This window comes from Scatophagus argus, chromosome 10, assembly GCF_020382885.2.
Source record: "Scatophagus argus isolate fScaArg1 chromosome 10, fScaArg1.pri, whole genome shotgun sequence".
Taxonomy (NCBI): domain Eukaryota; kingdom Metazoa; phylum Chordata; class Actinopteri; family Scatophagidae; genus Scatophagus; species Scatophagus argus.
The window spans coordinates 13,618,016-13,631,899 of record NC_058502.1 but is presented as its reverse complement, the minus strand read 5'-3'; the positions used below and the strand labels follow the sequence as shown (position 1 = coordinate 13,631,899).

The 13,884-nt window shown below is 36.5% G+C and overlaps 1 protein-coding gene across 1 annotated transcript in view; it reads left to right on the top strand.

Annotated features, from left to right (window-relative positions):
- Window positions 1-13,149, top strand: part of lmbrd1 (LMBR1 domain containing 1) — a 53,455-nt gene extending 40,306 nt beyond the window's left edge. The window contains exons 15-16 of the mRNA XM_046401446.1: window positions 10,695-10,786; window positions 11,247-13,149. Of these exons, the coding sequence (XP_046257402.1) occupies window positions 10,695-10,786; window positions 11,247-11,357 (203 nt within the window). The 3' untranslated portion in view covers window positions 11,358-13,149. The remainder of the gene's footprint in view (window positions 1-10,694; window positions 10,787-11,246) is intronic.
- Window positions 13,150-13,884: the final 735 nt, after the last annotated feature.

Below are 13,884 nucleotides of genomic sequence, written 5' to 3'. Positions count from 1 at the left end.
CATTTAGGTTCTCTCCCTCCTGTGGGTAGGCTAAACAGTTTGTTAGTATTTCTTTATTATCTTAGTAAATTGACTTTGCCCAAATTTGTTAGCTTATAGCTGAAAAGCCTCTGAAGTTGATGTTAAATCACCACTGTGCTGGTTGTATTCTTTATGCGGCAGTTAAAGTATAGGAAGAGGTGGCATACTGTTGGTAGTAGATATTTACAAGGTATTGTTTATTGCCTTTATTTTGAAGGTTGAATATTTGTCATATGGAATGGACTGCACAGAGATTTTTATATGCATCAATTCAAAGCACTGCAGTGCATATTCAAAGCCAGATTCTGTGATACACCATTTGTTATGGGCCACAAGTTTTTTTTTTCTCTGAACATGTGGCGCTATTTACTATGTGTCACTGAAGTAGTATTTTTCTCACTGAAGTATCTCCAAGAACCTGCACAAGGAGGTTGTAATTTTAATTGACAGATTGTGGCATGATAAAACATGTGGTATTAAGTATGTATGGATTTGTATAATATCAGTATTCTACTCAGTCTACAAACAACTGCACTTCAGGATGATTGCCTGAGCTATAAACTCAGTCAAGATGAGAGTTAATGAGCACATTTGGTTTGGCTTTCAGCAGTAGGTTTAGTTCATGATTGTGACTATTATCTGGGTTACACAATATAAAAGTGTTAATGGACTAATGTCTTTGAGGCCTGTCCATAGTCGTGAAAATACAGTACACTAAGATGACCATTGTCACCATGTTATCCATATTCTGTATGTTAAAGACCAATTGTATGTCAAAAGACAACAAGAACATGAACAAGAATTCTCAGAGCTACTTTTTCTTGGTATCACTAGATATCATAGATTATTTCTAATTTGAGACCTGAATATTGATATCGGCAAAAACAGTGACTCCAAAACTATGGAGCTGATGGATATATTGCACAGCCATGAACTTTATCTCAACATGCAAATGAAGGCACTCATCAGCATGGTAACATTCTAGACTTGTTACCAAGTTAAATATTGAATATTTTTCAGTGTTATATTTACATATTTTACCTAATGTTAATGTTAACCTAATGTTAACAAAGACTGAAAGGGATTTTTTCTTTTTTCAAAAGCAAAGATCTATTAATGAAATGAGTGTTAATTAAATTATGAAAATCTGTCAAGCAGTTGAGAGGAAAGGGACTAAAGCTATATATTGACAAGATATGACTATCTACAACGAAGCAATATGTCTGGCAAGGAACGATTTTTTTCCAGTATATTACGGAGAATACTTGAAACTCCAACGCCCATCTGCAGTTATATGCGTCAAATTGTGATTGTGAAGAATTCATGTTGTTCTTCATTACCAAAATATCTTCAGTTAGAGTCAGCAATTGTTGTAAACACATCTCAGGAAAATTCACTTGTATTACGTTAACCAAGACTGTCCCTAAGTCTGTTTCTTCAGCCTTATGTACTGACACTTTTAAAGCAGGCATTTGACAGTGTTTCAAATCATTTCCTGAAGTTTATAAATGCATCTCTTCAGCTCTTCAGACAGGCTTCTTCCCAGATGCCTTCAAAACAGCTGTTGTAAATCCTTCACTAAAGAAACCCAACATAGTTAGTAACAAACTAACCAACTATAGCTCAATATCAAACCTTATAGTCATCAGTGAGATATTTCAAAAAATAGTTTCAATGAAAATTAACCCATTTCCTAAAGAAAATAATACCCTGGAGGAATTTCAGTCAGGCTGTAGAGCACAGCACAGCAATGAACTTTAAAACTGAATTCTGATGAAAATAAGGTCTCAGTTCTTGCCCTCTTAGACACAAGTGCAGCATTTGATACAACTGACCTTGATCAGTCATCCTGGAAAAAAAAAAAAACAGTTGGCCTTTCTGACTGTGTGCGAATGTAGTTTAAAACATACATCAGAACTATCTTCTATATTTTATATTCTTAGTAATAATAATAATAAAAATAATAATAAATCACATTTGAATAATAATCATGATGCATTGGTTGAATTTAATCACATTTACCTAAGTGATTAGTAAAGTTATGTTCAATCAGAATAAGGTATGTTGCCAAGTAAGGTATTTTGGGGCTTAGTAAGGTAAAATTAAAACAATAAAAAATGAAAACGTAAAAAATACTGATGAAAAAAATATGAATATTAATCCAGCAGTGTTTACGTGTGACAATAATGTCAATACTACCAACATAATTACAAAAACTGACAAACCCCCATAATACTTGTTTACATGACTGTTCAGACAGAATTGTGGAAATTAATTGGCTTTTCTTTGTTTGGTTGTTTGATTTTCTCAAACAAATCATTTGTTTCCTGTCCCACAACTATTACAATTAACCCAAACAGACTGCACCACTTTGTCATATTGTTTTATTAAGCTTGGAAGCTGTTTTGTATCTGACTATAAGTTATAGATAGATAGTTTAAATTGAACTGGATTCAGATATGAAAGTCAAGTGTGTGCAAGCACCACAGGAGCATCAGTTGTTAAGAAAAGAAATCAATTTTTGCCCACGTACTATTAATTACTGAGGGCACATGTGAAAGGATTGTGGGATCTGTGTGACGGTTTGGTACTCTTCAATACTTTTTTTACTGAAACAGTCGTAGAGTCATTAGGACAATGGCCAGCAGCATTTCTACTCTCTCTTTTGACCAGCTTAGGGGAAATGATCCTATTTTGGCCATCTTGGAAATAGCTCTTGCTTTCATAACAGCCGTTGGACCACCTACCATGTGGAGGAGGAAGTATCAAGCAGAGACAGCACATGCAACTGAGAGGGAATACAATGAAAAGATCCACATGCATTCTGTTGAAAGTAACAGGTGAATTACTCCATTTGCATGGTGAAAGAGTTTGAGTTTACAGAAGTTAGTGTGACTGGTAGTGAGACGGCGCTTTTGTGTAGATTTGGTCAAAACAATAGCAAACCAGCACAATGCATAAAGTAAGTACGACAGAAGCTAAAGATATGTAGGACTTAAGTGTTTAAGTGCTGACCTTAAACATAGCTCAAAAGGACAACAGAAATAATGCAATGCAATGCAGATACCCTCAATTATCTGCCTGGAAGTGACATCACGCTCATTCGATCTATAGACACAATAGTAGGAATAAAATAAACAGAAGATAATTTACAGATAGTAAATTGGTTGACATTGCTGTGATATTTTTCATTAACCCCATGAAAATAAAATATTTGAACGTTTTTCATACACGCATATGCACACTCTAACAGACGCTAACCCTAACTCTGCCTCTAGGAGAGCGTGTAACTTTGTAAAAACCCTTAGTGTGACACGTGATCAAACAACAGCAAATCCAAAAGAGGTTAGATTTCAAGCCAGTGACTGATTGGCTAGTTGGTCACAGTGGTGCAAAGACACATCTTGGCAAGCAGGTATTCAGTGTCAAGCTCTCCATTATCTACTCTAAGGTCATTACCACGCCATTACTCATTCACTCAGCATAAGGGAAATTAATCCTCAGGAATTAGTTTCCATGGCCCCAGACACCATGAACCCTGAAGTCTTCTTCACTATGTGATTTAACAAGCATATGAAGGTATTTTAAGGAAAAGAAGAATCTGAGTATCCTTTCTGTTTTAGAAAATTCTGTTCTTAGGACCTCCACACAGTAATGATGCTGCTGCTGTTCTCCTTATTCAGCTTCATCTTAGTCTACTTGATTTTGCAAACTCTTTCTTTCTCAAGACATTGACACAAACATGAAACCGTGCAGCATGAGACATTTTGTTAGGTGGTCATTTGATGAGACTGCTCTCTGTCACATTACTCCACATCCACCATGCTGCTACTTAGAGTGGGCAAGTTGCTTTGATCACTTCCATTTCCTTTAAGTTTATCCACACATAGCATCTGCCCTTGTTAGTTAAGATGTTAGTTTTTCTCTTTACCACCATCCTGATACGATGATCTATATATTACGTGTTTTTTTCTTTGTTTGACTGACAATTGTATAATTGTTGAGAATCTCTAATCCATCAGACCCTTTTAAATTGGCCTCCCTTATTGATGCATTTGATTTTATTTCATTGTGATGCCTTCCATCACAGATTTATCTGTCTTCATGTTTATTTCTAATGATCACGCAAAGAAATTAACTGTCTACTCTGTTGTTTATTGCTGTCACGTTAACGCCTCCATCATCACATTTGCAACACCCATTATTGGTTACATTAGTTCTCTTGACAGTCTAACCAATGATTTTAATGACGTTTCTGTCCACAATCGCTGGCGCAATTTCTTCCCAAAAGCAAAATAGACTCTTGCATTAAATTATTGTCAGATTCTCATGACAAAACTTAAGTATGTCAACGTCAACAACAACATCATTTCTCATGGAAAGGCAGCACAAACATGTGTAAACATTGTAAAAATATATACGCCTTTTTTTTCAGCAAGGGAAGTTTATTTCACACTTAATATCAACCTTGTGTTTTGTTTTTTACCCAGTAGTTCAGTTTATCAAGTTTTCTTGCTGATATTTTTTTTTTCACTGTTAAGGTCAGCACTGTCAGAGACAGAATTATAACTATTACAGCATAAGACCCTGAAGCCCATATCATTCTGTATAAATGTTGGCAGTTTTAGCTGAATTTTAACCAGTCCAGATAAAAGAAGTCCAGGGTTCTTTTTTTTTTTATTTAACTTGGAAGCCATATCACATTATTTCTAGTTTGAATCCCAATGATGAAACTTGTAATACAGAGGAGACTTTTCACGCTATGGACTGCGGTCTGTTTCCTAGCAACTTGCCAGTTTCCACAGCATTGTTTTAAAAAGCTTCAGGGAGGAAGATGGTTGTAATTTTATGTGTTGCCACTGAGATGTCAGGTACCCAAGCAATTTTCAACTAGAGACTCCCTCAACCCCAACACAAATTAATAGCAATTTTCTTTGCATCAAGGGGATCATCATCAATTTGCCTTTCAATGGAATATGTCAATCAAGAGTTATTCCCTTGAAAGAAAAATGTCCATCTTGTAATCCACAGACACTCCTTACCTTTGAAAAGAAAATGCAGTTTCAAGAAGTATCTATTTGTTTGGTATTAAGCAGAGAGTCTACCACAATTAATTAATAGAACAAAAAACACTGATCAACACTGGGCTTTAAAGCAGTCTAATTAGAATGACACTCCTTGCTTAAAGCTACTTTAATCAATATTTTTCACCCTTGTTTCTTGCTCCAGTGGACAGCTTTTTTTTTTTTTCAACCATTGTAAGCAGTGAAAGAGAGACCTATTTAAAACAGTATATGACTGACACCATTTACCATCCAAAAGGACAGTAAACATTCGATGTACGTCAGTCTACTAGCTGTGTGACTATCTGATGTCACGAATTATAATGGACTCAGTTTTAGAGATGTAGCTGCTTCTCCAGATTTCCACAGGGACCACAGTGAGGTATGTATTTTGATCATGACCAACAGTAGTAGAAAACAATGACCCATGCTGTAAATTTCTATAATTTTCTTTTTGACCTCCTGTTGCTATAATGAGTGGTTTAGTTTGGATCAAATAACACAAGGTTCTTTCTTCATACAGTACTGTGCTAAAGTCTTAGGCCACCATTAGATTTGTTGTTTTAGCAAGGCTGTAATGATCATATATTATTTCTCAGTGTCTGTATTAGAATACAACCAAAAAATACAAGAAACGTGTATATAATATTAAAAACAGAAAAACACCCAGAAAAAACTTCTATAGCCTAAAGTGGCAAGTATTTAGTGTGATCTCTAGTGACTCTTACGCTTGATCAATAGCAGGAACCTGGCTCTCTTAAAACTAAATGGAATGGAACCCTAATTAATGTCATTGGTAAAACCTACATTTGTCCGGCTAATTCATGTCAAAATGACTGCTGTGAAAAAGGTCTATTACACCAGGTTTTCCAAAACATGCTTGAGCATTACATACACATCTTGTATGAGTTCAACTCATTAGAATTTTGTCATAATTTTGCATCAGCAAGCCCACTCTCAAAGGGAAATCAGCAAGCAAAGTGTGGTATTCCAGGTGTTCTAAAGAAATCTAAAGAATCAAGAAAGATCAAGGACAAAGGCCAAGGCCAAGAAAACTAAGTTTCAAAGTTTCTTCTTTGAGAGACCGGAAGAAGTCCAGTAAGGCCTGACTCAACCACTGGCAGCTTCATCGGGATGCCAGCTTGACCCTTCTACAGTACGAAGAAGGTTGATCAGGAATGGTCTTTGTAGAGGAGTAGCAGCCAAGAAACCAAGGGGAACAGAGTGAAAATGTTAAATGCCAAAGCTCACAAAGATTGGAATGAAGATCTGTGGAAAAGGGTGCTGTGGAATGACGAATCCAAGTTTGAAATTTCGTCAACAGAAGAGTTGGAAGGAGATGGAAGAAAGAGTGCTTGCTGCCTTCAGTGAAACATGGTGGAGGGTCTCCTGATTTGGGGCTGCATTTCTGCCAGTGGTGTTGGCAATACTGTCTGAACTGATGGGATCATGAATGCTGAAAAGTACAGGCAGGTTTTAATTCATCATGCTATTCCTTCTGGAAAGCGCCTGATTGGGAATGGTTTTATTTTTCAGCATGATGACAATCCCAAGCACACTGCCAATGCAGTGAAATCATATTTGAAGAGAAAAACAGCTGATAAAACAGTGACAATCATGGACTGACCTCCACAGAGTCCAGACCTGAATATTATAGAGGCAGTATGGGTTCACCTGGACAGAGAAAGAAATAAAGGACAGCCTATATCTAAAAAGAATTCTGGGAAGTGCTGAAAGAAGTGTGGCATAATATATCGGAAGATTACTTTAGAAAACTTCACAACAGTCTACCCCAAAGAGTTCAAGATGTGCTCACTGCCAAGGGGGGTCACACTAAATACTGACTTTTGCTTGTAGAAACCATTTTGTTCTGAAAATTGTTTTTTAAATTTTGTCTACATATTTCCTTTATTTTCTGTTTATATCTTAATGAAGAAACCAAAAAACTAATATGAATGGTCTTTAAAACTTTGCTAAAGCAATAATTCTAATGGTGGCCTAAGACTGCTGCATAGTACTGTATGTTGTCTTTTGTGTCTGCAACCAGAGGTCTTGAACACAACTGGAACTCAAATGGATTTTCTCTGCAATTGGGGAAAAAAAAAAAAGATTTGCACAGTGAAAAGATGTTTTTGGTGAACATTCATCGAAAACACTAATATGAGAGGCCAGAGATTTGAAAATAGTTCTTTTGAAGGAACAGCAGCATCCTCAAAGGACATTCAAACGAAAGTGCTCTGTTGAATTTTAGTTGTGGAGAGAAAGTAAAAGCGTATGGTGTAGGAACAGGAGTGCTTGCAGAGGCTTTCACAAAGAACACAATGTATTTGTGTCTGTGTGTGTGTGTGTTTGCGTGTTCGGGACTCTGTGCGTGTGTTTGTGTTTGAATGCAGAGATGAAAGTTATACATAATGCATCATGCTACATGGGGCAGCACTCACCCGGGTATCATGAGTCCAGGTGAAATTACCTGCACTCGCACACTGCCCCATGCTCTTATCAGAGCACAGTAATGATTTCAAGGTGAAGTGGGTCAGTGGTGTACATGATAATATATTTAGGCAGACCACTGTTGTGAACCATCTGCAGGTCCCACTCGGAGTCCTGTAATTCAGGTGAGCAGCTGGAGAGCTACAGATGGCTGAGGTACTGGAGGAGAAGAGTGGGGTCATGGGGATGAAGATAGACTTGGTTCTCCTGTTATCTGTTGATCCTGGCAAAGTACAAGCTGATTGTTGGTATGCCCACAGAGCTCCCGGAAACCCACTCTATCTAATCTGTACTATACATGAATCGGCACACACCTGGATTTTCCTTTTTTTTTTTTTTTTTTTTATTTAATTCAACTCTCTAGAGGAGAAAGCTTTAGAAAATACTGACTTTAATGAATAAATTCTGAATCACACCAGGTTATTGCTGTGGACCTTTCACGTCGGTCAGTATAAGTCTGATTGCACTGTTCATGGGGTTCAAGTTGGTGTGAAGAGCTGTGTAAGAAACAGTGTGATAGGAGCAGCTCAGCAGGGTTAGCGTTAATGCTCCAGATGGCTCTCTAACATAGCCAGGCACTGCATTTCGTCTTCACTTCATCTTTGTGGTCTTTCTCTCTTGCCTTGTCTGTTAAAATTATCCAAGTCTGATTAGGAGTATATTGAATTTATTTTTCTGTTATTGCCTCAGTGTGTATGCCTAAGCTAATTAATACATGTGATCTGAAGGGAATCATTTTTTCTTCCTTTTCTTCCTGTGTTTTGACACATAAAACAATTGTAGCACTGAAGAGAGACCCAGACACTGCACGCATATCACTGGCACTTTCCATATTTGACGTCATCAGCATTTCCCATGCCTGCCAGTACCCATTCATGCACATAAAGGGGAATGACTCAGCTTAAGAATTCTTATATTATTCCTGCCATCCTTGCCAGTCAGATCAATAGCAGTATCAGTTCTGTTAAAAAGTGGAGAGCTCAGACTCAAAGGTGATGTCACCAACATAAAGGACAGAGCAGCTCAGCAGAGAGAGAAAGCAATTGGATTTTATATGCAATAAATGAGTTTCTCTCTTGAAGATTTTTGGTTTCATGTGTTTATATCTGCGATCACAGCACTTTGTCAGTACTGATTGAGCTGCCTGGGGTCATAGCAACAAAATGCCATTTGGGGAAAATGTTGGAGAAGACTTTTGCTTACTTCTTAAAGGCTAGTTTGAAAATGGCTACATTAGAAATCTGTCAGGTTCAAATTGGTTCAGTGATTGGATTACTAACCTTTATCTTTATCCTCTTTATCCATCTGTCCTTTCTTTGCTTCACTGATTAACAGAAATGTTGTCATAAATGGATTATGCATAAAATGCACTTAGCTGTAGGATATCAAAGGCGCAAACAAAGATGGTTCAACAAGACACCAATCATGTTTTTTTATAAAAGGAACAACGAGATATTATCCACATATTTTCAAGTTACAAATATATATAATAGGACTTTTTTTTTTTTTTAGATCTTTTTTATAATTTGAATATCATTTTTATATGTGGGTATAGCTCATGTATGTTGTGAAAAGAACTTGAAAATCAATTTGCTCCTTGCGTAGTTATGTGGGGGGTTTGAGAGGGTTCCAAACTAAGTTACATCCCTTTTAACTCATCAGAGAATCAGAGTTACATGCATAACCCATAACCCATAGTTCGCTGTCTTCACAATTTGTTGGTGTCTTGTTATGTGTCTGTGCTTTTACCTTTTGCCTTTTCAATGTGCACTGGATATATCTGATGCAAGGCTCCATTAAATGTTGCATCACTCCAGTTTTATCTATCCGTTAAGCCATATTCACATTGACAGTGACACGGCTTTCCTCTTTTCAGAAGACTGGTTGTCTTTCCTAGTTACAGTGACAAAGTTGCCTGAGGCCCTGCTCCATGTAGTAATAGCTGGCTCTTAAGTGATTACAGACGCCTTTATAACACAGATGTATAACAAGTGCTACACTTGTGCAATTATAAACATCACTGTGTCAGGTTTTTCTGGATGATAGCGTGCACCAAAGAGAAGGTACTTTTTTACTTTTACTTTTTAGGTGTTTTTCTAAAGAAAGAAATCCTGTCTTTTCAGGCTATATGACTGCCTTCTTTTCTTCTCTTCACTCCTTTTTTACTTGTGCCTTTTTAGTCTTCTCTTGACATTCCACCTCATCAGTCACTTCTTACAAGAAATTTATTTTCTTTTTTTATTACTTTCTATAATGATAGCTAGTTTCCGCCTCTCCCTCCAGGATTTCTCTATCAATTAATCAAAAACCGAGAAGAAGAGCACCATGGTGGAGGATGATGTGATTTAGCAAACTTTTTAATTAAAACCATTCAAATTTTTTTGTAAGTTTTATAACAATGCAAATTATGAAAAATGTATGTTGAATGTAAATGTGACAATGTGTGATTAATGATTGCAAACTCAAGTTCACTTTTTTTAAGCTTTTCCTGGAGGTTTCATCCATACTTCAATTCCCTGTTCTTCAGGATTGCTTTAGAGAGTGAACCCTGAGAATTTCTTATGACAGATGCATTTTCCTGACGTAAAAAAATGAACCTGTGCAGCAATATTACATTTCTGCTTTTTGAGAAGGACCGAACTGCTTTAACACCACTTCTCAGATGACACAGGCCCATGATTGCCACTGGCATCAAAGGTGGTGAGACTGTTAGTGTACTCTCTAAAAGAGCTCTCTACTCTGCTGCACTCTGTTGTTGCAACCCTGTGTTTTCAGTTGGTTTTGAAGACCAAGTTACTCTTTTGTTTTCATTTCTGTAGGGAACAACTAATTTTTTTTAAATAATAAAGTAACCAGAGCAAATTGCAATTTCACTGTCAGATTGATTTAGATTTCTTCTATTTGAAGACATGAAAGATGTCACAATGGAAAGTAAAAAATACTTTAGCCAATACCTGGCGGAATTCCAGACATATTAATCACAAATGTCAATATGCTGTTATTGAATAGATTAAAGTGTTTACTTTCTAATGACTTTGTAGTTCATTTTACATCGACTTTTTGTTAACTTGTATACTCTTAATTAACAGGACGTTCTTGTGTTTTTTGTGTCTCTTTCAGATCAGTGTACTGTGACAAGATCCTATCTTTTCCTCCACAAGTTTTGGTTCTTCAGCACAATCTACTACTTTGGTAACTGGGCCTTTATTGGGGTAAGTCCAGGCCTGTACATAAAATGGCATCATCTTGATTTTAGGAAGTGAGAATAACAGTAGAATGTTCTCAGTAGGAATTTGAGTGAGAAACGAAGCTCACACAGGTTGTTTTTTCCTTTTTCTTTTGTTTTTCAAAGCTAAATTAAAAACAGAAAAATCAATCAGTCTTTTTTTTTTTAAATCTTTTAAACTATAAAATAGTCACAGAAACAGCCTCTATAAAATGTTTGATTTAGTTCAAAAGCAGTTCAAGATTGATTTTTTGTGTCGGGAGGAGTGTGAGTGCAGGAGCACATCATTTCATTTCTTCTCAGAAAAAAAGAAAATTATTTTTCAAGACCGCACGCAGCTAATCTCCTCAGCAAAACATTTAATAGCCTCTTTCCCGATGCTGTTGATGTATTCTATCGATCCTTATGAAATATTTCCTAATGTGTGCTTTGGTTGTTATTTTTAGGCTTTCCTCATTGGTCTGGTGGTGTCCTGCTGCAGAGGGAAGAAGTCTGTGATTGAAGGCGAGGTGGAGGCCGATGACTCTGACATAAGTGATGATGAATATGTGCACTGAGAATCTGCAGATATCCCAACCCTAACTTAAAGGGACTAGAAAGTACAGTTTCATAAACAAATAAATGGATGTCAATAATTTCTAATAATTTAATGTATTACTTTTAAGAAGTTATTGCAGTGGTGTCTTCTGGATTTGAGTTGACACATTCCTCCCCATAATGAGACCGCTCAGACTGATTGTTATGTCTTTCGCAGTCAATATTATTGATGACTTTGGGATTCCGGGAGTGTCCTCCAACTCAGTCCTACCTTGAGAATTCACTTATCAACAGTTTGAAGCTGACACAAATTGGTCATTTTTCTGCTGGAGGAGAGATGCTTATTGCAGCAGCAGAGACAAAATCGTATGCTGCTTCGAAACATTATGTCTGAGTTCCATGTGGAGACAGAGCATGGACATAAGCATGTTTTTTAAATTCTCAAAGCACTTTCTAGACCCTTTAAATGGGTACTTTATGACAATATCAAGAGTTGGCTTTAATATACCTTTTAAGATAAATTGCTTTGAAGACGATTGAGCCAACACAAACTGTTCTGCTTGCTTGTTTTCTGAAAAACTAATTGGTATGAAAAAAATAATGATTCCTAAGTGTTGACGGCAGTAACCTTTTCAAAGTTTGTTTTGCTTGTTTTTGTCTGAGGTTAAATAGGATGCTTGACTGGTAGCTGCTTTTTTTCCCTACACATTGAGGTATTCGCAGTCTAAGACCATTATTTAAGCAAACGTTACTGCACTCTCATAGCTGCACTGTGTGTGAAATGTAAAGGACCAATTGCAGTTTTTCAGCATTTCAGTTACTCTTGTTTTTTTAATGAAATAGGCTCTGCAGTTTTTTACTCTGTGTTGGAAGAGCATGAGAAAAGAATTAATTAATCAAAGATACGGATGTATTTTTTCTTAATAAGGAATACTTCTTTTTGGACAGTGCTTTAAAACAGCAGGCTTGTTGCATAGAACAATTAATCGTTTTTTTTTTGTTTTCTGCTATTGTTGATTTCTTCTCACAGTATTTACCAGTTTAAATGAATACAGCCTGCTGATTTAATTAACATTTAACAAAATATGAATATGATTTTTTTTTTTTAACCAAGTGGTTGTGCCTCATGAATGTATGGCACCATGATGGGCACAGACGTTACTGTATATATTCCCTTATATTAGCCTTAAAGAAATCATCTTATGTTTTTCCTTATTCTGGTTACCCTTGTTGAGAATCAATGGAACCAGCAGCTGGAGATGTGATCAGATGATGATGATGACCAAGACTGCATCACATTTAGGTTTCTTTTGGCTGAAAAGAATGATGCTGTGGAAGTTTTGTCCATACTTAATAATGTATTAACTGTATTAAATGAAATAAAGCAAGATGATAATTAGTCATTTAGACTGTTCAAAGTGAGTAAGCTAGTTCCCCTATGGAATTCCTAGTGTTTGAGTCACACTTTTGTTAAGTTGTAATCCATACAGCACAGTATAGGGAGCATCTTTTTGCAGCTGGGTCAGTTTGAGTCAAAGCTGTCCACAGCCATTTTTCCCCCTGCCTGCTCCCAAATATCTGATCATTTGTCACATTGCTGCCCACAAAACATAATGACTTTGTGGTTTCTTGTGGTTTTTCTTAATCGCTCTCGAGTTTGTGATGAACATAAAAAGGATTAAAATGGCCTTTAATTCTGTGTTATATACCTTATTTATCTTCATTAATCCCTGACTATAGTGACTACTGTGACAAATTATTACCACATTGTGTTCAGAGTTGACAAAATCTATTAAAGAGCTCCAAAGTGTGTGAGAAAGTGTATTCTGCTGTTCAAAGCTCAGGGGTTGACACTTATACAAGTTTAAGTTTAATAAGGACATGTATCAAAATGAAACTGACAGTTAAATACATCCATGGATTAGCATATAACCACTCAGCACTTGCTTCCGAAGGATTTGCATAAAATCCTGAGTGCATGTCCAATTAGAATTTGTGGTATGCATACCTTGTCATAACTATTGTGCAAGCCTGCTTTGAGTTAAACCATTATGTGATATGCCACCCCCACATACACTAATAAACCAAATAAGCCTTGAGCCAAAAACATGGAGCCCTGGAACGGCAGCAGGGAAGATGATCATCCTGTCAGATCAGAGGATTTTTGCTCTTCAGAGTACAACTTCGTCTTGTCATACCCCGTATTCAGAAGCCAATGTTGTCTCATGTTTTAGCTCCTTCGGGCATCACTTTTTAGTTCGTCTCTTGCAAGTTTGTTTGGGAACAATGAACACATTTTAATGAATAAATGAATGTATTAGTTCAGGAAAATGAAAATATTTTTGCAGGGAGCTACAGTACTAGTAAGATCTGCCTTAGGGCCATACATAACATGCATTTGATTTTGACACAATTTGTGCAAAATTGTCTCATTTGTGATCAAATTTAATCCTGTATCACAGAAGGTTCTTGTTTTTTTTATTATTAATTCAATTTGGGGTAGTTTCTAATTTTAGGATCGTCTTGGCCAGCTCTCTGCATGAACAG